The following is a 23094-nucleotide window of genomic DNA, read 5'->3' as shown; positions in this document are numbered from 1 at the left end:
CCTTTGCTGGATGCATGTGGGTTATACTTACAGACTGGGGGACTGAAGGCTGCAAACAGTAACCCTGAAAAAGACTAAGTGGACATGGCCGATAGCCAACTCCCAATAGGCCTAACGTGATCCTTGAACTAGTGGAGTAGAAGGTTATATTACTCTATATATGGCACTGGTGAGATGCTGCTGGTGTCCAGCTCTGTTATCCAGACTTGGAAGGAATATTGAAAAATGGAAAGGGTTCAAGGAAGAGCCATAAGCATGAGAGGTGGACTAGAAAACATGCCTTACAGCAGGAGACTTAAGGAGCTCCATCTATTTAGCTCATCAAAGAGAAGGGTTAGGAGCTGGCTTGGTAAGTTTAAATACCTAACGTGGAAAAGATCTGATAGTAGAAGGCTCTTTACTCTAGCATACAAAAGCATAACACGATCCAATCGCTGAATTTGAAGCTAGACAAATTCAAACTGGAAATAAAAAATAAAATAGAAAAATTGTGCCGTAACACTAAGGATAATTAAATACTAGAACATGTTATTAAGGAGTATGGTAAATTCTCCATTACTTGGACTCTTTAAATCAAAATTGGATGTCTGTCTAAAAAGATGTGGTTGTACTAAAGCACAAGTTATTGGGCTGGATACAGGAATCAACAGGTGAAGATCTAAGATCTGTGTTATAAAGGAAGTCAGACTGAGGGCAGGTCTTCACTACGCGGGGGGTCGATTTAAGATACGCAAATTCAGCTACGCGAATAGCGTAGCTGAATTCGACGTATCGGAGCCGACTTACCCCGCTGTGAGGACGGCGGCAAAATCGACCTCCGCAGCTCCCAGTCGACGGCGCTTACTCCCACCTCCGCTGGTGGAGTAAGAGCGTCGATTCGGGGATCGATTGTCGCGTCCCAACGAGACGCGATAATTCGATCCCCGAGAGATCGATTTCTACCTGCCGATTCAGGCGGGCAGTGTAGACCTAGCCTAGATGATGACAGTGTTCCTTTCTGTCCTTTAAATCTATTAATCAACAAAGCTGAATGCCTGAAGCAGAGAATGCAAGATAAATCCCAGGTTCTCCGTGGAGACTCATCTGATGAATGGGTCAAATTGGAAATACACAAACGCCTCATATGGTGACAGCTGAGTCGGAAAGATTAGTTTTTCACTGTGCGACCTATATATTGTATGCAGAAATTATTTATCTGATTAAAGTAAGTAACTATTCTACACAAAGCAGGAAGCTACTTTGTTTTAAAGTACATAAAGAAAGCACTTGGAAGCAGGGATATGCACTACATGAATAAATTCCAACTAGTTTTGTTTTAGAGTATTGAGAGTACAAGTTGTATCATTCTGATACACTTTACTGAATTACAGCACATCTGGGGCAGAATAAATGCTATGAATGTATTGTGAAGGATGAACAGTGTTCATTGACAAATGCAGAAGTGTATTACTTGCATATGAAAGGAGAACATTAAGTAACAGATGGATTTGCTCAATATGCTTAAAGAACAACTAAGCAATCGACCAACATGAAACATGATGAAACCTCCCATGCTTGACAAGAAAATTGCTCATTGATAACCATTTTCTTAGTACTAGCAGTTGTACAAATTTAAGGCATGGAAAGTCTTACCTGCAAACATATAGCCAGGTTAACTCTACAGCCAAACGATGTGCTAACAGCCCGTGGATGGAGACCCAGGTCTTTAAATAATTTTGAAAATGACTGAGTGAGAGCTATTCGGGGCCGTTCTTCTGCCACGACGACACATGTCCGTACACGTGAGAGGTCCAGTCCCCTTCCCTAGGAAGAAGTTATAATGTAGTGAAAGCTACATTTAATTAATTTTGAAACTGTGCATCAAAACATGTGTTAAACAAATTGTGAAACAAAACATGAACACAAGAATATAGGATTATAATACTCCGATTCCAGACTTTCATGGAAGCTAGATGGCCAACTGACATATTTATGGCTTATATAGAACAGATCTACTTGCTTGGAATTTCTTCCCTAGCATTTAGAAGGAAATGGATCACAAAAAAGTTCTAGAGGGAAAATATGCTAGTATCAAGTAACAGCTCAGGACTGCAATGACCAGTGAACTGGAAGAGTTAACTGTCCTAGGAAAAAACTGACTGGAGAATTATTAAAGACACAAGGGAGGGGAGACAGTGTACACACCCTGAGCTCTACCTAACAGGGTTTCAACAGAATAATGGGAATTCTGAATCATTAAAGGAAGGTCTGACATTTCACAGCTAGTTGCATGTGAGAGGCTATAAAAACACTGATATTAGAAATGTTACAAGTTTTACATATACAAATTTCTGCATTTGTTATAATTTATTGAAATTGGAAGAAATTTAAGAGCAATGTAAACAAATCAACCAAAATAAGTCTCTGTTATAGTGGCTGATACTGCTTAGACTTTATATAGTGCAGCATTTCCCAATCTAGGGTAGGGGCAACGGGTGCTAGAATAGTTGGAGTGAGGAAAATAGGACAGAGGAATGAATCAATGTGTTCCCTAGATACATGAAGACACAATCCAAAGAGGTTACTGGGTCTGCCAATATCATACACAGCAGGTTGCTCCTTGAAAGCCACCTATTTTCTACCTCCCAGTTCCTGTAGGGGCCTTAACATACAGGGCTGTTGACTCAGGCACCAGCCCACCCTCCTGAGCTTCTTTCTCTGCTCTCATGGCACTCAGCTTAGCCATGGGTCGTACCAATGGCAGCTCTCCCATCAGCATGAGAGTGAGATTTCAGCTTCCAGATGTTGGACAAAGGGGAGCAGCAGGGAAGAAGAGTCACAAAAAATATGTGAAAGAACAAACTGTAAAAAAATAATGTAAAGAGAAACAAGAAAAAAACCAGAAAACAGACAAAAGGGGGGGGGGGAAGGGAGAAAAAAGTGAACAGAAAGAAGGCGAGACAACAGCAAGTGTGTCAGAACACATTTGGAAGACGACATGGTAGGGGCACCTATTTGTCAATCCATTTGGGCTTGGGTTTCTACTAAAAGGTGGGAACTGTTCTAGGCAAGCTGTAAGCCTGAATCACTATAAGATGCATCTATAGGATAAGGATAAGGTCTAATGGGGAAAAAAAATTGGAGATGGAAGGAAGAAAATATTTAAGCACAAAAACACTGTCTGGTTCCAAGCTCCTCTGCTTCACATTTACACCTTCCTAAATTACTTTAATTCTGAAAAAGATATATAGCTGTCAGTAAATGAAGGCAGTTACTGACATCTGATAAGTTAAACCCTTTTGCAACTGAAGAGAAAAAAATAGATCTTTTAAAAGCAGTTACAGTTAGTTAGAGAACTGGCTACAGAATGCATAGCAAAACATTTATCAGGTTCATAACAAAAGCATCAGTATATCCCAGACCCCAAGTTGAAAAAGATTAGAGCATTTCTGAGTGCTCTAATGTGTCAAAACCAAACAAATATTTAACATATTTATTAGAGTAAGTTATACATACAATATGCAAGTTGGCTAATACACACAGTTCTGACTTTTACAACCCTAGCAACCGGCGACATATTTGGGCTGTACAATAAACACAAATCTTAAAGATTTGGAAAGCCTCAAGGAATAAACTTATCTAGGAACCTCACAATCTGGAAAAGGGCTAGGGAGCAGCTGGTGGCAAAAGCTAATATACAGCCTTTGGCAAGGAATTATACTGGCTGTATTGAAGATTTCCTTACCCTCTGATTAACTTCTCCTCAATGGATGGATTTAACACACGCTTATTGAGCAGAGAACATTCCTAACCGCTATACAAATGAAATGTCACACTATGAAGAAAAATGGAATTCCTCACCTTCAGTGATTCTGTTTGTGAACCGAGTCCCTTGGTACAAAGCTCCATGACTGAATAGGAACAAAAAGTGTCTCTCACTTTGTACTGACTCACAGCTAGAAGCCATAGAGCAGGATTGGTCTCCAATTCTGAGGGAGGAATCAGAATAGACTGGTGTCCTGAATAAACGCTGCAAAAATATAAGATTTGTTAACACAGACTAGAATTCTGTAGATGAGATGATCGCAAACTAAAAAGGGTATTCTCACTTAAGTGTAAACTTTAACATCAAGTATTAGGCACAACATGTTTACATCTCACTAACACTGCACAGTTGTCACAGCTTTATGTTAAGGGCTAAATTCTGCCCTTTGTTGCACCCATATAATACAAGTGAAGTCAGTGGAAATGTAGGCAGAACCTAGTCCTAAATTACTAAAACCTACAAAATACAGGTGGCCCTTACTGCTAGAAATGCATGGAAGAGCACACAGCTACCTGGGTTAGTAGCATGTAAAATACGCACCGGCTGATAAAGGTTTATGGTTGGTTATTACCATTTAAACATTACTTGAACAGAAAATACAGTACCTTCTACTCACCAAGGAACTGACCCCACTCCCATGGAAATAAACAGGAGCTTTGCCATCATTTTCAAAGGGCCAGGATCAGGCCCCAAATAAAAAGTAAATTATGCCTTTAAAATTTTCTCCATAAAATGTTATGAACTTTTAAAAATGAAATGCCATAGCTCTATTTATTGTATATACAATATTGTATATTGGCTCCCCAGCTATACTGAGATGAAGACACTTGGAAATGTCCCTAAAACAGAAACTTATGCCAAAGGTGCAGCACTAATTGTTGCAGTATCATCACTGACAACTTCTTCCTCAGAAGTGTTTCCTCTATTGACCGTTCTCTCCTGTGCTGTGTGCCCTGTGACTATCAGACAGGCAGATTTCCCCATCAATTTTACAATTTTTCCTCACACATCTTAATCTGTGATTTGTGCATCTTTCACCTTTGACATGTCACAACAGAATACAATAGAAGACGAAAATCTGAAAGGTTCTCACAAAGGGTAAGTTTAGAGGCAGTCAGCTCTAGGAGTTACTCAATGCTGATAAGGGGGAGAGCACTGGTGCTGGAAGGCATGTTTAGCTCTTTGGAGACCAGAGGAGATTCTAGCTCCTCTGAAACTTGAAAATCCTTCAGTACCACAAACTTTCCCAGTACCAAGAGGGGGTAAGATATAAATTCCATGTGAGAGCAGAGAGCACCAAGGTTGCCGGTGTCAACATGCCCAGTACTGACAAATTCTGTGCTGAAGTGAGAAGCATCAAGGAAACCAGTGCCAATAAGGCTGGTAGCATAAGAGCTGGTGCTGAAATAACCGCTAGTAGTTTGGCATCCCAGGATAGTACCAAAGCCCTGGTACTGTGCTCCCTCAGAGCTCCCAGGGTACCTGATTTGTGACAAGGGGTCTTCTTAAAATGGTAGTGTTGAAGTGAGTTGGACCTCTTAGTGGAAATGCCCATCAGGGATCTGTCCCTGGCTTTCCCAGAGGAGTGTTGATCTTTTGTGGATTTAATTTTAACAGTCCTACCAGAGTCTGAAACTGAAATGACTGTCAAAGATGGAACCCAGAAGCTACTGGATCCAGAATTCACAGAGATACTTCTGGACTGCAATGGAACTTTTCCAGTGGGGTCTGCCCTTTCCAGATCAGAAGCTAGACACATAGAGCAATCAAACAATCTAGCATGTCTCCCTCGCCTTTAAGGACTTATACACCGAACATTTCCTGAGTATATGAGCTTTCCCAAGACAAAACAAAGCATTTGGTGGGCCCATCATTAATCAAAATTGCTGCCTCGCAGATGGGGCAATACTTGAAGCTGGGTGACTTGTGATGGGACACCACTAAGCTGTGGTGTTGGGAAATAGATCCGAGTGAGGAAAAAAGACATAATATGGAAGGTAAAAACTTCCCGAAACCATTAAGAACTATAAAAAAAATTGCCAACAGGCAACTCTTTACTGTCTAACACTAATCTGTACACAATTCACAACAACAGATAAGAAAACAGGATATGTCAAGACATGGACACCAAGGAACTGTGTCTCGCAGGTGAGAAGGACTGGAGCGGTAGATGGGTCTGCTCTGCCCCTTTTGCCCTTGGTATGGGAGCACAAAGGCACTCAGGGCAAAGAACACTTCTGGACAACAGACCCCCAACCCCAAGCGCATGTGCACCAAGAGTGGAATATGTATGGACAAGCACTCAAAGAGTTGAGGGTGTTCAGCACCACTGAAAACGGTGCCCCTCCTACCCCCCACTTACTTCAGTGCCTGCTTTCAGGCACTCTAGTTCAAAAGTTTTGGCCAGTCTTTATCTTGTGTGTAACAGACAGACAAAGAGAGGAGAGAGCTGCCCTGCACAAAGGGAATTCTTCACTGGTCTTCTCTGAGCCTGTGGCTGTCTTCCTTAGTTATGCCAGGAGAATTGCCAGGAGAATTCTCCTCCTCTCTTGATAGGGTGGCCAGGTGCTCAGTTTTTGACTGGAAAGTCCGGTCGAAAAGGGGACCTGACAGTGTCCAGTCAGATCTACTGACCAGACACGGAAAGACCTGTTACTGCAGGCGGGGGAGGCACCGAGTCATCACCCGCGCCAGCTACTACTCAGCCGGGGCCACCTCCTACCTACATCAGGCAGCTGCAGCTCCCAGCAGTGGTTCTGCAGGCGAGTCCCTCCAGACCCGGGCAGGGGAGAGAGGGGAATAGCAGTGAGCAACCAGGGCAGGGGGGGAAGAGGAGCGACTGGGGAGTGGGTCCTGGGAGGAGGAGGCAGGGCAGGGACAGGTCCTCGAGGGGAAGAAGTGTTTTTTAAATATTACAAAGTTGGCAACCTTATCTCCTGATCTGGGACTTTTAGGGCCCCTTTATGATGCTGCAGCCCTTTTATTCACCATAAAGGGGCTGGGGCTAGTGTAAGAATTTCACCCCAATGCTTATCTTCAAGTTAGGCCACAAAATGTAGTAGATGAAAATGGTCCCTCTCCTGCTGCAGTTTGGAAAGTTGCAATTCCACCCCTTGAAGCTATTGTTTCTTGTTCACTTCCTCCACAGCTACATCCATTTGTTTAAGAGGAAACTTTGCAGGATCTCACTTTTGCTGTAGAAGTTACTTGATCAATTACTCCAGTTGCCCATTCAGGGCTGACAGGAAGTGCGCAAGAAGAAAGCAGCTCTCATTGCACTTCCAAAACAAACATTCATATCATAACTCCACGGCACACATTGTATTCCAGGGGCAGGCAAACTTTTTGGCCTGAGGGCCACATCGGGTTTCCGAAATTGTATGGAGGGCCGGTTAGGCATGGCCCGTCCCCCCCGTCCCCTATCCGACCCCCCCTGCTTCTTGCCCCCTGACGCCCCCCCCCGGGGACTCCTGCCCCATCCAATCCCCCATCCCTTGATGGCCTCCCCAGGACTGCAGCCCCATCCAACCACCCCTTCTCCCTGTCCCCTGACCTCCCCCGGACCCCCTGCCCCTGACTGCCCCCCGCTGCCCCATCCAACCCCCCCTCTCTTTCCTGACTGCCCCCCCCCGGGACACCTGCCCCCATTCAACCCCCCTGTTCCCCACCCTCTGACTGTCTCGCCCCCTATCCACACACACCCCCCCTGACCACCACGCCAAACTCACCTGCCCTCTATCTATACAACCCCCCTTGCTCCCTGGAGCACCGGGAGCCAGCCATGCCACCACGCAGCACAGAGCACCGGGTCAGGCAAGAGCTCGCAGCCCCGCCACCCAGAGCATTGCACCGGTGGTGCAGTGAGCCGAGGCTCCGGGGGAGGGGGAACAGCAAGGGTGGGGGCAGGGGCTAGCCTCCCGGGCCAGGAGCTCAGATGCCGGGCAGGAGGGTCCCGCCGTAGTTTGCCCATCTCTGCTGTATTCGCTGAATGTGGTCTTAGTGGACTGGAAAAATACAGCTCTTATGGTCCTGATTTGCAATTTAAATCCATTCCTGTACCCAAATGGCAATGAAGTGCATCTCTAGCACTGTAGAACTGGACTAAAACATTGTTACTGACCTGCACTAGCAGAGTCTCAGTTTTAGAAAATTAACTATTATATCATTTTGGTTTATCAACACACACACACACACACACACACACACACACACACACACACACACACACACACACACACACACACACACACACACACGTCCGTATTTTGATAATTAAAGCAGAATTCTAGAGGGCTTAGCTTAGTTTGGCTAACACACAATTCAGGAAAAATTTCATATCTGCTTTATCCTCTGTTTCTGTTTTAAATTAAACCCTTCTTAACATGGAGTGTAGTAAGCTCTACTCCAATAAATGGTGGTCTATACATTAGGACAGGGATATCTTAAGTTCAGAAAGTAGTTTAATTGGATTTCGTTTTGATTTTATATTTGGAGAAAAGTGTTTGCTTTTTAAAAAACTATTATAACTTAGAGATTTAAAAATGCAATGCAAAACGAAATAGTAGAGTCAGCTTCTCAGAATGGAAGGCAAGAGTTGCAAAGGAAAATATGAAATAAATAAATCAATAAACCACATCATGAATTCCCCCATGAAAAAGTAAGCACAAACAGCTAAAAAGAAGAGCTTTTGGATTAGTGAACTCACATAGACCTGATGACTCTGCTGCCATGCCTAGGATGCATCGTTCTGTGACAAAGATCCCAAGGAAACCCTGCTGGAGTATGCAGCCAGTTTATAGAGAAGCTGGTAAATCCCATTTTTAAGAATGTATTGCTCTGCTTTGCAAGGTTTCTTTTTGTTATTATTTTATACTCTTTAGGACATAAAATAAAACAAACTTTGCAAAACCATGCAATATACTCCAGACTTACCAATGGGCTGGCTCCAGTGGGCTTTCCTTAATAGCTTTGACGTCACAGAATATTGCATTCTGGGGCGTCACAGCGAAGCAGGGCAGCATAACTTCTAAGAACCTACGATGGGGAAAAGAGGTTAGTTTTTGGTTGTTTGTAGAATGAATACCTCTTTCGGCCTAGTTAATGGAGGAATTAAATATGCATAGCTGAAGTGACTGAATTCAAAATGTTAAGTTGCGTTTCTTATTTCAGAGACTGCATAAAGGAGCCCATTTTCTCTGCCTGCTCTGTATCCAATATGAATTGCTACCATTTGCAGCCCCTTAACCTTAAAAAATAAAGACAGTAGGAGCTGACCACGAATCTCTGTTAGAATAGCAAGTGGTAGTGTAGTTAATGGCAACAACAATAGACTGGACAATCTGTATATTTAATTTTACATCCAGATATCCCCCAGAGGCAAAGCGTGGCATGTTAAAAGTAACAATCACCTTTTGACACATAAGTTACAAAGAGTAAACTGCATGCTTAAGGAGCTCAACTGCATGCTTAAAGAGCTGTGCAGTGCTTCTACTGAGCATCCTAAAAATGACATTCACTCCTAACAACTAGTATGAGATGGAAGTCAAGTCTGCGCAGCAAAATGAACCACACTGGTTTCTCAGGTCAGCTTTCTACATATAACATAGACATAATCTATTAGAGCTGATTATGAATTTTTGGATCAAAATGTTTGACAGAAGATGTGGTTTCCAAAAGAAAATCAATGTTTTCTGCAGGAAAACATCAATTTTGCTGACGCCGTTCAATGGCCCATCAGGGAAACTGAAGCAAAGTCAGTATGGCAAATCCGAAAAGCTCAGACCCCGAAAATCATGAGGTTTTTTAAGAGTAGAGAGAGGTTATACTGCACTTCTTCTTTTTCATTTTTGAAGTCCCCCTGCCCACTGTGTGCATGTCAAGTCCCAAATTTGTAGGGTAAGCTGATTTTGGCTCTCAGTGGACAATCCAACTGAGATCAAATTACAGAGCTTTATATAAAATGCTGCCCTAATTACGCAGAGCTTCCAGCTTCTCCCCAAACTAGACTCTAATAATTATTTCTGTATTCTGTCTTCAGCCCCAAATCGGCCTCTCCCCCAACCTTTCAGTTAATTAAGCAGCCCCTCCAGCACTACATCAACTGTGCACAGCCAGCCATACATAATTCCTGTCCCCACATGTGTCCCAGCTCCTAGAATCATAGAATATCAGGGTTGGAAGGGACCTCAGGAGGTCATCTAGTCCAACCCCCTGCTCAAAGCAGGACCAATCACTAAATCATCCCAGCCAGGGCTTTGTCAAGCCTGACCTTAAAAACCTCTAAGGAAGGAGATTCCACCACCTCCCTAGGTAACCCATTCCAGTGCTTCACCACCCTCCTAGTGAAAAAGTTTTTCCTAATATCCAACCTAGACCTCCCCACTGCAACTTGAGACCATTACTCCTTGTTCTGTCTTCTGTGCACCTCTGCTCCTTCTGGAGCTGTAGGATGTCTTCACCTCCCTTCCAGGTGTGGAGTGGCAGCTGAGGCAGGATCCTTTTCTCCTTCCCAAGCCTAGTGTTGCAGTGATGGAGAGAGGAACAGACTGACCCATTTTTCACAAGATGAAAGGGAAGGAGGATGCACAGCTGCCCTGAGCTGCTGGGCTCTTTCCACTTTCTGTAACCTTCCCCCTTGTGAAAATGGTATTAGCTGCTCCTTTCCCCACAGTCCCGAATCCAAATTCTCTCAGGTCCAGAAGGGCAGGCAGGGAGGAGCATCTGATTGGTTGCTCTTCCCTAAAAAGGCAGGCAAGTGGGGAAGGCAGCCAATTAGAGGGGGGTTTCCTCTGGGCAAGACTGAAACTTACATGAGGGTTGGAGCTACTCATTTATTGAAAGACTGCCTCCAACACAGGCCAAAAATCACAATACTCCTGAGAGTTAACAGCACTGGGAAATATTTCCTTTTTGGTCAGGTCAACGTTAATCTGCGTCTGTTTGAGCTGACATGGTGTCTCATGGAAGTTGTAATTTGCATCTGTCCCCCTTATCCTGGCCCCATGGTCCAATTGTATCTCCCTATTTTGTACTGCAGTCTCCCCGCTGCCTGAGCCACTATGGTATATCCTGGGAGATGCAGTTTGGACAGGGAGAATAAGGGCACAAGGCACACATGAACTACAACTCCCATGAGGAACTGTGATGGTTCACATGGACACAGATTAATGTTGAGGTGACTCAATATTCAATGTTTTGATGTCGGAATGTCAAAATATTTAGTTTCAACAGAAAGTAGGCAAACAAAATGTTTCAACAATTCCAAGGCTACATTTTTTATGAACTTTTTGTTTAGCAAAAAAGTTAAAATAATTTGAAGTTCTGTACCAATTGGGGATGAAAACAAGATGTTGAAATTTCTGCAAAATGATTTTTCTTCAGCTCTAGCCCCTTTGTAGCAATATATAGCCCCTTTGTAGACCTTGAAATAAGAGATCAGAGCAATTATCGTTTAAACCAACAAATACACTGGATCCCGTAAAAGAAAGAAAAGAAAAACCACACACACAAAAAGACTAGGCTAGGATAACATCTTAAGGTATGGACCTTAAGAGTGCAGCCATGGCAGTGCAAGCTGCAGGATGGTCTAGCTGCCTCGAGTACGTGCTAGGACTTGGACAGGTATGTAACTTGGGAGTGTAGCTTCTGCGGTTACACTCTTTTTTTGAATGCTAGCTTGAGGACAGCAAGTGTGAGTGTCTCTCCTTGAGTTGGGAATCACACCCACAGCTCCAAGCAAAGACATGTCCTATTTGGGAATGGCAGTGGCCTGAACTAAAGGAACTGTTTCAGCTTACATTTAGCCCAAGATCTGCATTTTGTAAAAACAAGCTTGTTAAAGGCAAGACTCAACAAAAATTGTTTCTACACTTTGTTTTTAAACAAACAAGGTTTGTTGAAACCAAAATGCTGCCACTCTAAAAACCTGAAAGCGAAAGTGACTCATTGATTTTTCATTGTCCAAGCTCCGATAAATGCCTTCTGTTGCTTTATACCAGAACAGTCAATGTTAAAGTACTATAATGATTCTCAGTGTATCAGTTCCAGATTATAATATAGTAATTGCAACACTCTTAAATCAGAACAAATCATTTTTTAAAAATATTTTCCAATTGCTGTTTTTTCCCAAAAGGTTAATAAGAGAACTATCTCTGAGGCTGTAAGTGGATCTTATGCTAAGATAATGTGCTTGAAGTCTAACAAGCACATGGTTTATGCATCTCATAAATCATAATTATCTGGTGCAAGACAAGTCCCTGTACCGTTAACTTTTATTTATTTATTTTGTACTGCTCCAAGCATCTAAACAAAGTGTTGATTCCAATAGGATATTCACTTTTAATTATAATTTCAATAAAAACATTTATGCAAGACTATATCATTTGTAATGCCTTAAGTTACCTTAATTTCAGCACGGTTTTAAAACAGTAACACTGCACTTTCAGTGAAATGTGTCAAAACATATTAATTCTAGGCTCTATCATTTCTTACTAAAGAATGATTCCAGCTACTTTTTCATAGATCTTCCCTGTACCATGTTTTCAATTTTCTTCTATAAAGCACATCGTTTTTCATTTACATCTACCTACATGTCTTAAAGTAAAGCTAAAAGTTACTGAGAATGCTTTTACTGCCACATTACACCATCCCTAGAGTACAGAAATCCACAAAACTGTTAACTAAGTTATAAACACCCCACTAACTACTGCTAATAAAATTTCAACGTTTTTTGTGAAAATATTTTGCTGCTTTTCAGCCAGCTTTATTATTGACAATCAAAAATCTCTCTATTATCAAATGCATCTTTATGTACCTTTAAAATTCAAAATTAAATAGGTCCCAAATGGAGAAGTCCTAAAATGTTCCAAGGAAAACTTGTGCTTACAAAATAGAAAGATAAGATGACAGCACCTTCTCAATGAAATTCCATTGGAGTACTATCTCTCATTAAATAAATATAACAAGAGCCTATCAATAGATGACTCATAAGCAGAGGGAAGGAGGGCAAGTGAGAAACTCTAAATATCTGAAACCACATCTGAGTAGAATGAAATGTATTCTCTACATATCTTCTGGCAATTTCAATTGCCTGTGTTAGTTACAAAGGTATTAATTGTTCTCCACCATCTTCCCATTACTCAAGTCAGCTTGCTCTTTTGTTTTATGGTACAATGGAAATGAGATTTTAAAAGTCTGAAGAGAAATCTCACCTGCAGAGACACCAGAGGACAAACCCAAGTCCACAGTAAGGGTCCAAACAGATAGCTACTTCTCTAGAGGGGTAAAGCTCACACTGCAGCTTAATAGAACGACAAAAGGCACTAGTGGCTGCATGGGACATCTGGAAGACAAGACAGTAATTAAAATGATAAACTATGCTATTCTGCAGGTTCATTCCCAAACCACTGCCATTCCTTAAATCAGTAAGAGGAACTCGTGTTAAAACAACACAAGTAAATGGGTTTTAGTTCCCTGCGTGTTTTCATCACTAACATACCCTGTAATTCTTAAATACCACAAATTTTTTTAGAATCTTCCAGACTACAATGAAATATGATTGTATATGTGCCCAAATTGTTTGGTTACATACATGACAAGAACATTTGTTTTTAGTGTGAAATTCCTACCTTTACCCCAGCTAGCATTCCAGTTGTGGACACACTAAAATCAAGATAAGCCAGTGTGTCAGGGTTAGAAGGTTTGTAGATTTGAGCAGGCCGCTTCTTTGGCAAGTCATCTAGAATAAATAAAAAATGAAAACGTGCATCTTATTTTAATGACAGGCAGTTCGCTGCATGAATCTCTAAACTATGACAAGTTCAACTGTAAAACAAGACAGGGCAGCTCTAGCTTTAATACTTACTTACCTGTATCTAGTACAGGAGGCCACGTTCTGACATCCACTGCTGCTGCCGCCTCTCGTGACCGTAACAATTTACATATTAATTGTGTAGTCATTAAACAGGCAGAGCGACTCACCTGGGAGTTTAACAAAAAAAAGGAAACAGAACACTAATTACTTCACATGTAAAACTGAGCAAGACCATGATTTATATTACAACAGGGTATGTATGTATGTAAGTTTACCAGTCTTATTTCCTGTGATTAGGAGACAGGAACATATGTCAAAAAAGGCAGACCTCTGAAATTTCAGAGGGTATACAGGACTTTTACAAGACCAAGTAATAATTGCACTTTGCAGCAAATTGTTACATTGAAATTAATGGTGCATTAATAGGGAAAAATCACACTTTTTCCTACACATCATCATCCTGGGAAACCTGTAGTGAAGGTTATGACAAGAATATTCCCTAAGTGAAGGCAATACGTGTTTGTTTATACGAATATTTTAATAAAATGAAAACCCAACTTTACATTTGCAATGCTCCAGTGGTTTCACCATATTAAATCAATAACTGTGTGCTAGCCACATATCCATGATTTCTCCACTAAATCAAACAAATAGGATTCGCTGCAGGACCACTAGAGACTTAACATGGGCTCCATTTCAGAGAGTTCTGGTATTTCAAACAGTAGCTCTAGAGCAGTTATTTCTCAAGTGACAAAGTCAGTTTACCATCTCCTCTTTGCCTACACTTGATTTTAGGCCCTAGAGGATTTTAGATTTACATATGTTGGAGGATTCTCTGTGTTTGAGAATGGGCAGTTATTTTACCAAATACATTACAAAAGGAAACGTGATACTGTTTGAACAATATTTAATATAGTGTATTTATACAAAAGCCCAAATACATTACTGAATATTTTAAATCACAGCACAGAAACAATGTAAAACACTTTTCCTTTCTTTCCCACTCTTTGAGGGTCTGTGAAGAGAAGTCAAAAAGTGAAAGCATTCCTAATGAATGTATTCTTTGTGGAATCTCAGCCACTTTTGGTTCCACTGCACCTTAAGCTGTTAGCCCCAACACCTGTGCAAAGTAATAACCATTCTGTGCACTACTGTCAATACTGTTAGCAGAACAGATATCCTTATTCAGGCCTCCAGCATGCAGAAAAAGGCGACTGAAAAATCCCAAACTGAGAATGACTCACTGTGAGTTACTCTAGCACTGAACTTAGTACAAATACTTTCCCATTTCGGTCCAAAGAGACAGTTTGGATCATTTAACTGGAACATTTAACTCCCACCTTTTGTCAACATGAGGAAATCAATCCTTGAACCCCACATTTTCAGCCTCATATGCAAAAAGCTCTACCACGTGAGCTGAGGAAATTAGCAGCTATCAGCAGTAATCATACTGATCACACCAGTGGCTCTCAACCTTTCCAGACTACTGTACCCCTTTCAGGAGTCTGATTTCTCTTGTGCACCCCCAAGTTTCACCTCACTTAGAAACTACTTGCTTACAAAATCAGACATAAAAATACAAAAGTGTCACAGCACACTATTACTGAAAAATTGCTTCCTTCCTCATGTTTAACCATATAATTATAAAATAAATCAATTGAAATATAAATACTGTACTTACATTTCAGTGTGTAGTATACAGAGCAGTATAAACAAGTCCTTGCCTGTACAAAATTTTAGTTTGTGCTGACTTCGCTAGCGCTTTTTATGTAGCCTGTTGTAAAACCAGGCTAATAACTAGATGAGTTGATGTATCCCCTGGAAGACCCCTGCGTACCCCAGGCGTAGATGTATGACTGGGTGAGAAGCACTGCAGCACACTACGTCCCAGGGCTGACAACATGTGCATGTGGGACAGGGAGGAACAGACTCCACATTATAGACTCCTCCACTTCCTAAGATCTCATGAACTCTCTCTGTGGACACTGAGTGCAGATCAGGCTCAGAGTGGAGAAGGGTGGCGGCAGGGCTCCTGACAGTATCGCTCACTCACAACATGTAACGTGGTATCCCAAGCCAAGATAATGTTCACTCACTCAGTACTACCTTGTATAGGCTGGGCCAAAGTGTAAGCATTGAATGAGGGAAAACAGAAGGGCAGCTGGGTATTTCAGGAACCATGTTACGTTAGCCAGGAGACTCAGGAAAGAGTGGAGAAGCTCTGACCCCTGTGGGTGTCCCAAGAGACACCGAATTTGGGGAGCTGAACTTCTGGCTAGCTCCCTGATGGATGGGCAGCAAACCCACCTCAATTTGGATGGGACAATATCCATTTCCTGCCACCCTGCTTGGGTTTCCCCCATCCAATTAGAGCACAGTCTGGTCCATAGTCTTTTAGACCTCTAGCCACAATATAGTTAGATCACAGTAATGTTTGATTACTTTGAATACTCTGTAGGCATCTGCAAAGCACAGTTCTATGGGCCAAATTCAGCTCTCAGAAGCAATTGCTACTGACTTCAAAAGGAGTTGAGCTGATGGTACTGGGAGGGCAGGATTTTTCCCTAGGACAGCAGAAACTCAGTAATGTATTGGCAACAGCCTCGATATTTTAATCTCCACAAGGTCACTCCTCTTCAAAATGAGAGAGAATCCTTGGGTGAAACAGAGCAGGACAGGTCTCTAAGTCAAACTGTCATTAGTAGGGCTGGCAATTTTTCAATCTTTATTTAAAAAGTTAGTCTGTTGAAAAGACCTAAATGATCATGAGACAGCTTAGATCCACCTGAAGGTTTGCCAGACAGACATGCCCTAGCAGCCCTCCTGGTCAATCTTGGCTATCAGAGACTGAGGGATCACTGAAGTGTTATTGCATATGCTCACTTTTAAAACATCTTAAGAGAACACAAGGCCATCACTATAATAAATAATAATGGTCCCATTAATCTGCTGATAGCAGGCCAGATTCTAACACCCACATTCATACTGAGTAACATCTTACTTTGTAAGTGGTCCCATTAACTTCAAATGGGTCGAGCCTTGCAAATTTGTGGATATCCGCAGACCATGTTTTCAGATTGAGGATGAATGTGGATCCAAATTTTATACCTAGAGCCCTGCAAATCTGTGGATCTCCGCTTTATATCTGGGGACTCCGTTTGCAGATCACGGATCAGATGCGGATACAAATTTTCTATCTGCAAGGGCTCTACATGTGGGATTACTTGTCAGAGAGTTAGAGAACTAGAGTGCCATTTAATAAAGTAGAAAACAACATCATACATAAGAGGCCAGCCTACGCACTCTTCCTGCACCAATGTGGTCAATGCAATATCAGTGCAACAAAGAACAAAAATCGACTAAGACTAAAAGACAAACAAACAAAAAAATCCATGTCATCCCCCTCTGGGTAAAAGCCTGGCCACAATGTAACTTCTAAACTGTTACTCCCCAGTCAGTTTAAGAGCCGCTAACTCAACTTGTAACCATAAATTTGTAAAAGGCTTTTACAAACATGTAAAAAGAACTACGTGGTGCAGGAGTTTCAGATACAGCTTGGCTGAAAACAGTTTACATTAAACAACTTTAACTGTTTAACCTGAAACAGTTAAGCTAAGTCAGTGTAAATAATAATATCAATAATCCTGAGATACCTGATTTAGAGTCATATACTGGAAAACATGTCTACATGGGTCTTTGAAAGAAGTGGTTGTAAATACGCTCTCATCTGATTGTGACAGTGTGGGTGCTGCATGCTTTCAAGCAGTGTTGAACATTCCCTGCTCCCCTTGACTTTGTGGTACTGTACAGGATCAGGTCCTGTGACATGAAGTTTGAACCCATGTTATAAAACCTGTAGCCTTTTCCTAACTTTGATGGAAAAACTTCTAAAGAGCACTTTAATTTTCTATTTTTAGTCCACTGCCTGTTTAGACTGCTTGCGGATTTCCAGATGTCTGCTCACCTCCACAATCATTTTCACTGTAGGTAATGTTGTTGCGATGTTCTGTGGATGTGGAGGTCGAACGGTTATTGGCACACAGCCCGCATACAGGCAACCATAAAATGCTGCAATCAGGTCTATTCCTGCATGAAGAACAAAACAAAAATCCTCACTTGAAAATCAAATAATTTAATCACAGACACCCATGTCAGCATAAATACTACTTTGAAGTAACTTAGAAGGTTAAATGAGCAACTAAGCTCTTTAACAGACTTTTCTTTCAGTCCCTTGTCAGTATTTGTTAAGCTTCACTGATTACTTTCATTTGTGCTGTTCTTTTACGCATGAAATACCAAAGAAGGCCCAAAAGTTTAAACTACATGTCATCACTCAAATGAACTGCTCAGTTTTATTATCACCAATTTATCAGTGAAGATGCTTAATTACTGTTGATTAAATAGGCTATCCAATTTAAATTTACAAACAAAACAGCATTTTAAAGGAAAATTTCAACACAAAGAGCAAGAGGGGTTGTGTTCTTCACTCCTCCTGTGTGCTTAAGGAGACCCTCAAAGTTTTGTTTTAAAAGTACTTTCTGCTTCCTCCCACCCCATTTTACCTTAGACACAGTGGTGCAAGTAGGGCAGTCCGGTCCGCCATACTATTAAGATGTTTATTGCCAGTATGCTGTACCGGAAAGACAAAGCAGCAGAACATGGGGCTGCTGGGTGGCCCCACGCCAGCAGCTCCTCCAGTGTGGTTGTACCACCCCCAGCCCCGCCCCTAGCCCTTCCACGCAGCTGCATCTCCTGTCTGGGGTGTGTACAGCCCAGCCGGAGGACAGGGCTGGGGCAGGGGAGGGGCTGGGGGCAGAACCGATACAGCCGTGCTGGAGGAACTGCCGGTGTGGGGCTCTGGCTCCTGGGAGCGGCGGCCCCACGTTCTGCTCCTTTTGCCACTGCGGTTCCAGAGAGCCCTGCGGTTCAGAAGTCTGTATCCGGCACAGCGGGAGGACACAGCCTGCCCTCGGTAACGTGGGATGGGGAAGGGACAGAGAGAGCGCAGGGACCCCGGGCTGGGGGCACGGAAGAGTTACATGGGGGGGGTCAAGTGGGGAGGTCACATGCCCCCCTTTAGCTTTGTGTCCCTCCCATGAATTGCCTATGTGCAACGTACTGGTAAGAAATAAATTCTACTTGTACCACTGCTTAGACATATGGCTGTGACTTATTTTTCCAAAGTCCTCTAACAAAAACAGCGAAGTCAGAACTTTTAGGGTCCCCACGATATAAGTTCTTTACCTGGTGGGTAGACCAAAGCCACATGGTCTCCATCTTGTAAGTGTCCCCTTTCCATCAGCATGACTGCTATCTTCTCTGCTCGTTTATGTAGCTGGGCACAGGTTAGGGAATTGGCTATTGTTCCCTGCATATTGAAATAAGTTAGTGTCAGAAGAATAGGTTGTAGGTTGAGTTCTAGTATTCCTTCCCCAACTGATAAATTACTGATTGAAGGCTTTCTTCAGGATGTTTAAAAAAAAAGAGAGAGTGTCAATAGCCACACAGTTTAATAGGAAAACCTTCAGTCTCATACCAAACTGCAGCTGGAGAAAATTAAAGGAATTTTGTCAAGGATGTGAATACGTCCCACCCCCAATCGCCATACACTCCTCCCAAAGCAATGATTTAATCACTCACCTTAAGGATATATCAGTTACAATGTAATATCATGACCATATAATCAGCACTGCTTCCCTTGGTTATACCTGCTCTGTTCCCACATGCAGGCAGTAAAGCACATTTTTGCAAAAATTCTGCAGTAGTCTGATGAGTAAGGGCACGTCTACACTGGGGGAAAAAACGCCCACAGCAGCAAGTCTCAGAGCCTGAGTCAACTGACTTAGGCCCACAGGGCTCACGCTACAGGGCTAAAAGTAGTAGCTCAATCATTCTGCTCGGGCTGGAGCTTGGGCTCTGAAACCTGGCGAAAGGGAAAGGTGGGCTCAGAGCCCTGGCTCCAGCCTGAGCAGGAATGTCTACTCTGCTATTTTTAGCCCTGTAGCACGATCCTGGGCTCTGAGACTCGGTGCTGTTTTTTTGTTTGTTTGAGGGTTTTTTTTTTTTTTTTGGCAGTGTACACATAACGAGAGTCTCAGAAGAGTATTCCTATAAACTTAACTTCACTGTCTGCACACTGGAATTAAGCCAGATGGCACATTAGAAGTACTTATTAGAAGACAAGAGACACAAGCCAGAAGGGAAGAAAACACATGCGAGGGGGAAGAGATAAGTTATGAACAAAGATGCACATGCATATAAACCAAATAGGAAAGAAAGTTATTTATTTGCACATGGGTGACAGACTAGGCATGTGGGATGGGGGGAAAGAGAGCTCAGGAAGAGGTACTAGGCTATGCAGCCTCTCACCTGAACAAATGACCTGTTCTTATAGAAGTTAACTTTGGGTCACTACTGACATGGGGCTATCAGACTGTAGTGGTCTACACCGGCTGAGTTTTCTGTTTTTGGCATAGCCCCTAATGGGTCTATATCATAAAAATGACCACCACAATGCACACCCTTGCTGGCAGTCTCATCAGAGAAGCCTAACAGTGAGCGAGAAAAGAGACTGAACTTCCCTAGAGGTGGTCTCTCTAGGCCTGGGCTGAGATAAATTGATGAGGCAGCGTGGGGAAGGCCTGCACTGCTACCGCCTGTGCTGTACCTGTTCTTTGGAGAAAGAGGATTTCAGTTTCCAGTACTGTCATATGTGGCCCCTTTCACAAGCACTAACTTCACTTAAAAAACAGAGAAGCTGAAGAAATTGAGAAGAAGAAAAAAAAGAGTGGTAAGGAAACATTTACATTTCAGGCTTCTACTGGGTTATAAGATAAACAATAAGTCAAAAAATGACCTGTAAAAATATCCTTTCAGTGTCCTTATTATGAAGGAAAGCAACAGGGGGTTCTATTTCAAGAAGAGTTGAGGGAACACATGCATTTTGCTTGATTGGTAAGAAATGAATTATTATTCACCATAAACATCTCGCACACAAACACAATATTTATTTACTTCCAAAAATTTAAAACAAATGTTACCGAGACAAGGTACAGTAAACTGAGCAGATTAAAAAATTTAACAGAGCAATCGAGATTCACAATTCAATTGATTTCACATAGAAGGAACGATAAACTATTTTATCATCATCAAATTCATTTTCCTCACTGTGTTTCCTACCGGCTGGTTGCTCTTCCTACTGTTTTCCCAAGACAGGCAGAGCATGTTACTTAAGGTCTGACTTCAATAGTCTGATTTAGTCAATGTGAGGGAATGTGTTCATCAGAATCAGTCTCTCTCATCCATGATGTACTTGTTTCTTAGGCTGGTCTCCACTACAGGGAGATCTACGCTACTGCAATCGATGCAGCAGGGATCAATTTAGCGGGTCTGGTGAAGACGCGCTAAATCGATGGCAGAGCGCTCCCCGGTCAAGCCCAGTACTCCAGCTCTCCGAGAAGAGTAAGGGAAGTCAACCGGAGAGCGTCTCCTGTCGACTCAGCGCAATGAAGAAGGCGGGCTAAGTCGAGCTAAACTACGTCGACTCCAGCTACGTTATTTACGTAGCTGGAGTAGCGTAACTTAGGTCGACTTACCCTGGTAGTGAAGACAAGCCCTTACTCTGAAGATAAAACAGAAAACAATCTCCAGGGTCAAATTCTGCCTGGGATGCACAGTGGTAGCTTGATCTCAGAAGCTCTCCATTTGCCATAAGTAACTAATTAAAGCTGCCTCACCATTTTTTGTAAAGTTGCAAATGGTGACATAACACTAGCTAGTTATCTAAAGAAAAATAAGCAAGATTAAGGGTGACCACTCTAATCTTGAACAGCATTTTGATACCAATATAATAGACAGGAGGGCACTTTGTAAACATGTAGGGCAGAGGTCTAGTATATACAGTAATCACATAATCTTCTAATCCTAGAAAAACTCTAATTTTATACTATGGACCAATACAGTTCTGTGGCACAGAAGCATACAATCTGGTTTTGATGACTAATTAAATGCTTTAAAATTAAACCATGCTTATCTCATAAGCATGCAGATTAATTTACTAGAGGTCCTTTACAGCCCTTGGAGTCCTGATCCATTTCCCCCTACATCTCCCCCTCCTCCATTTTCCCTGGAAGGCCTAATCTCATACCCAATATTCACTATTTCAGCTAAGGAAGAATTCATGGTCTCTTAGGACAGTCAGAACAATTCCTTTAACTGAGCAGAAAGACTTATGAGCAACATCAAGAACTACGCCTCCCTCTACTGGAATGTAAATATTCTGCCTCGTCAACACTCCCGGCAAGTGTGAATTCATGGGGTAGGAATATACAAAGGTGGGTATGTAACATAGCAGAGAGCACACATTTGATAATGACTTGCGATAATTCTCTGTTCCTCCCCCATGAGTGAGTAGTAAATACAGCAGCTAAACATTAATGCAAGCAGAAATATCTGAAGATTGAGCCACATACAGTCTTGGTGCAAGCTGATGCAGTTTGTCTCTCAGCGTGCATTTCTCCACAAGGTAACTTTTTAAAGTAATCGCCTGAATTTCTTACCCTACAGTTAAGTAGCGTGTAAAGCACATGGTCAGGAGTGGTTTGAGCTCTCCACTGTAAAACTTCTGAGAGGAATAGGAACTAAAACAAAACAGAGTGATAATCATGATACTTTATGGATTTTTTTCTTAATTTTCTTAAAAATAGGAAGCAATTTCTTATTTCCACTTTATACACCCCATTCTTGCTTCTATTTTATATGTTCATACATCAACATCAGTAACCAGTAAATTGTTGAATGTTGTCAGCATCATTCATCTTTAGGGCAACATGCTCTTGCTGAATTGTGCAGACCTGTTTAGAGTCTAAGATTACTGCTTGAAGTATGATTTACTCAGTGCACTTTCAAAGCAATAAGTTAGTTCTGAATAGTATCTCTGGATCTAAGCCTGGCTCTAGTTTCAAAGTTACTTCTAACGTTTCTCCCTCCCTAACTTACTTTTAAAAAACACTAATGTTTGTATGTTTGCCATCTCACAATAATTATCTATTTTGTCCTATGACTGCAGAGGTGTTAACTGGCCACTTCATTTTGAATGGTCTCTTACAAGGAGGGTTCATTACATATGCTAAACAATCTGTTCCACCTTTTATTTAGCTGTGATACTCTGAGTCCCTTTCCCAGTCGTAAAGAAGAGCTTTAAGCTACTCTCTCTTACCAACAGAAGTTGGTCCAATAAAAGATATTACCTCATCCAACTTTAGGGTGACCAGTAGCAAGTGTAAAAATCGGGACGGGGTGGGGGGTAATAGGTGCCTATATAAGAAAAAGCCCCCAAAATCGGGACTGTCCCTATAAAATCGAGACATCTGGTCACCCTACCCAACTCGTCTCTCTAATAATTACTCTCTCCACTGAGAAGACTAGAGTGGAAATGCAATAAATTTAACGGAACTTAAACAACAAAACTCAAGATCAA

General features: G+C 42.0%; 1 protein-coding gene across 2 annotated transcripts in view; it reads right to left on the bottom strand.

Annotated features, from left to right (window-relative positions):
* The window catches only part of DIP2C (disco interacting protein 2 homolog C), a 472428-nt gene that overhangs the window by 52579 nt on the left and 396755 nt on the right, over window positions 1-23094 (bottom strand). For both annotated transcript variants that reach the window (XM_065397990.1, XM_065397991.1), the window contains 8 exons: window positions 22175-22255; window positions 18861-18984; window positions 17581-17702; window positions 13672-13783; window positions 13432-13541; window positions 13015-13145; window positions 3841-4009; window positions 1633-1803 (listed from right to left, as the gene is read on the bottom strand). In XM_065397990.1, the coding sequence (XP_065254062.1) occupies window positions 1633-1803; window positions 3841-4009; window positions 13015-13145; window positions 13432-13541; window positions 13672-13783; window positions 17581-17702; window positions 18861-18984; window positions 22175-22255 (1020 nt within the window). The remainder of the gene's footprint in view (window positions 1-1632; window positions 1804-3840; window positions 4010-13014; window positions 13146-13431; window positions 13542-13671; window positions 13784-17580; window positions 17703-18860; window positions 18985-22174; window positions 22256-23094) is intronic.

Source organism: Emys orbicularis, chromosome 2 (genome assembly GCF_028017835.1).
Source record: "Emys orbicularis isolate rEmyOrb1 chromosome 2, rEmyOrb1.hap1, whole genome shotgun sequence".
NCBI classification, from domain to species: domain Eukaryota; kingdom Metazoa; phylum Chordata; order Testudines; family Emydidae; genus Emys; species Emys orbicularis.
The sequence above is the reverse complement of the archived record's forward strand: the minus strand, read 5'-3'. Positions and strand labels throughout refer to the sequence as shown.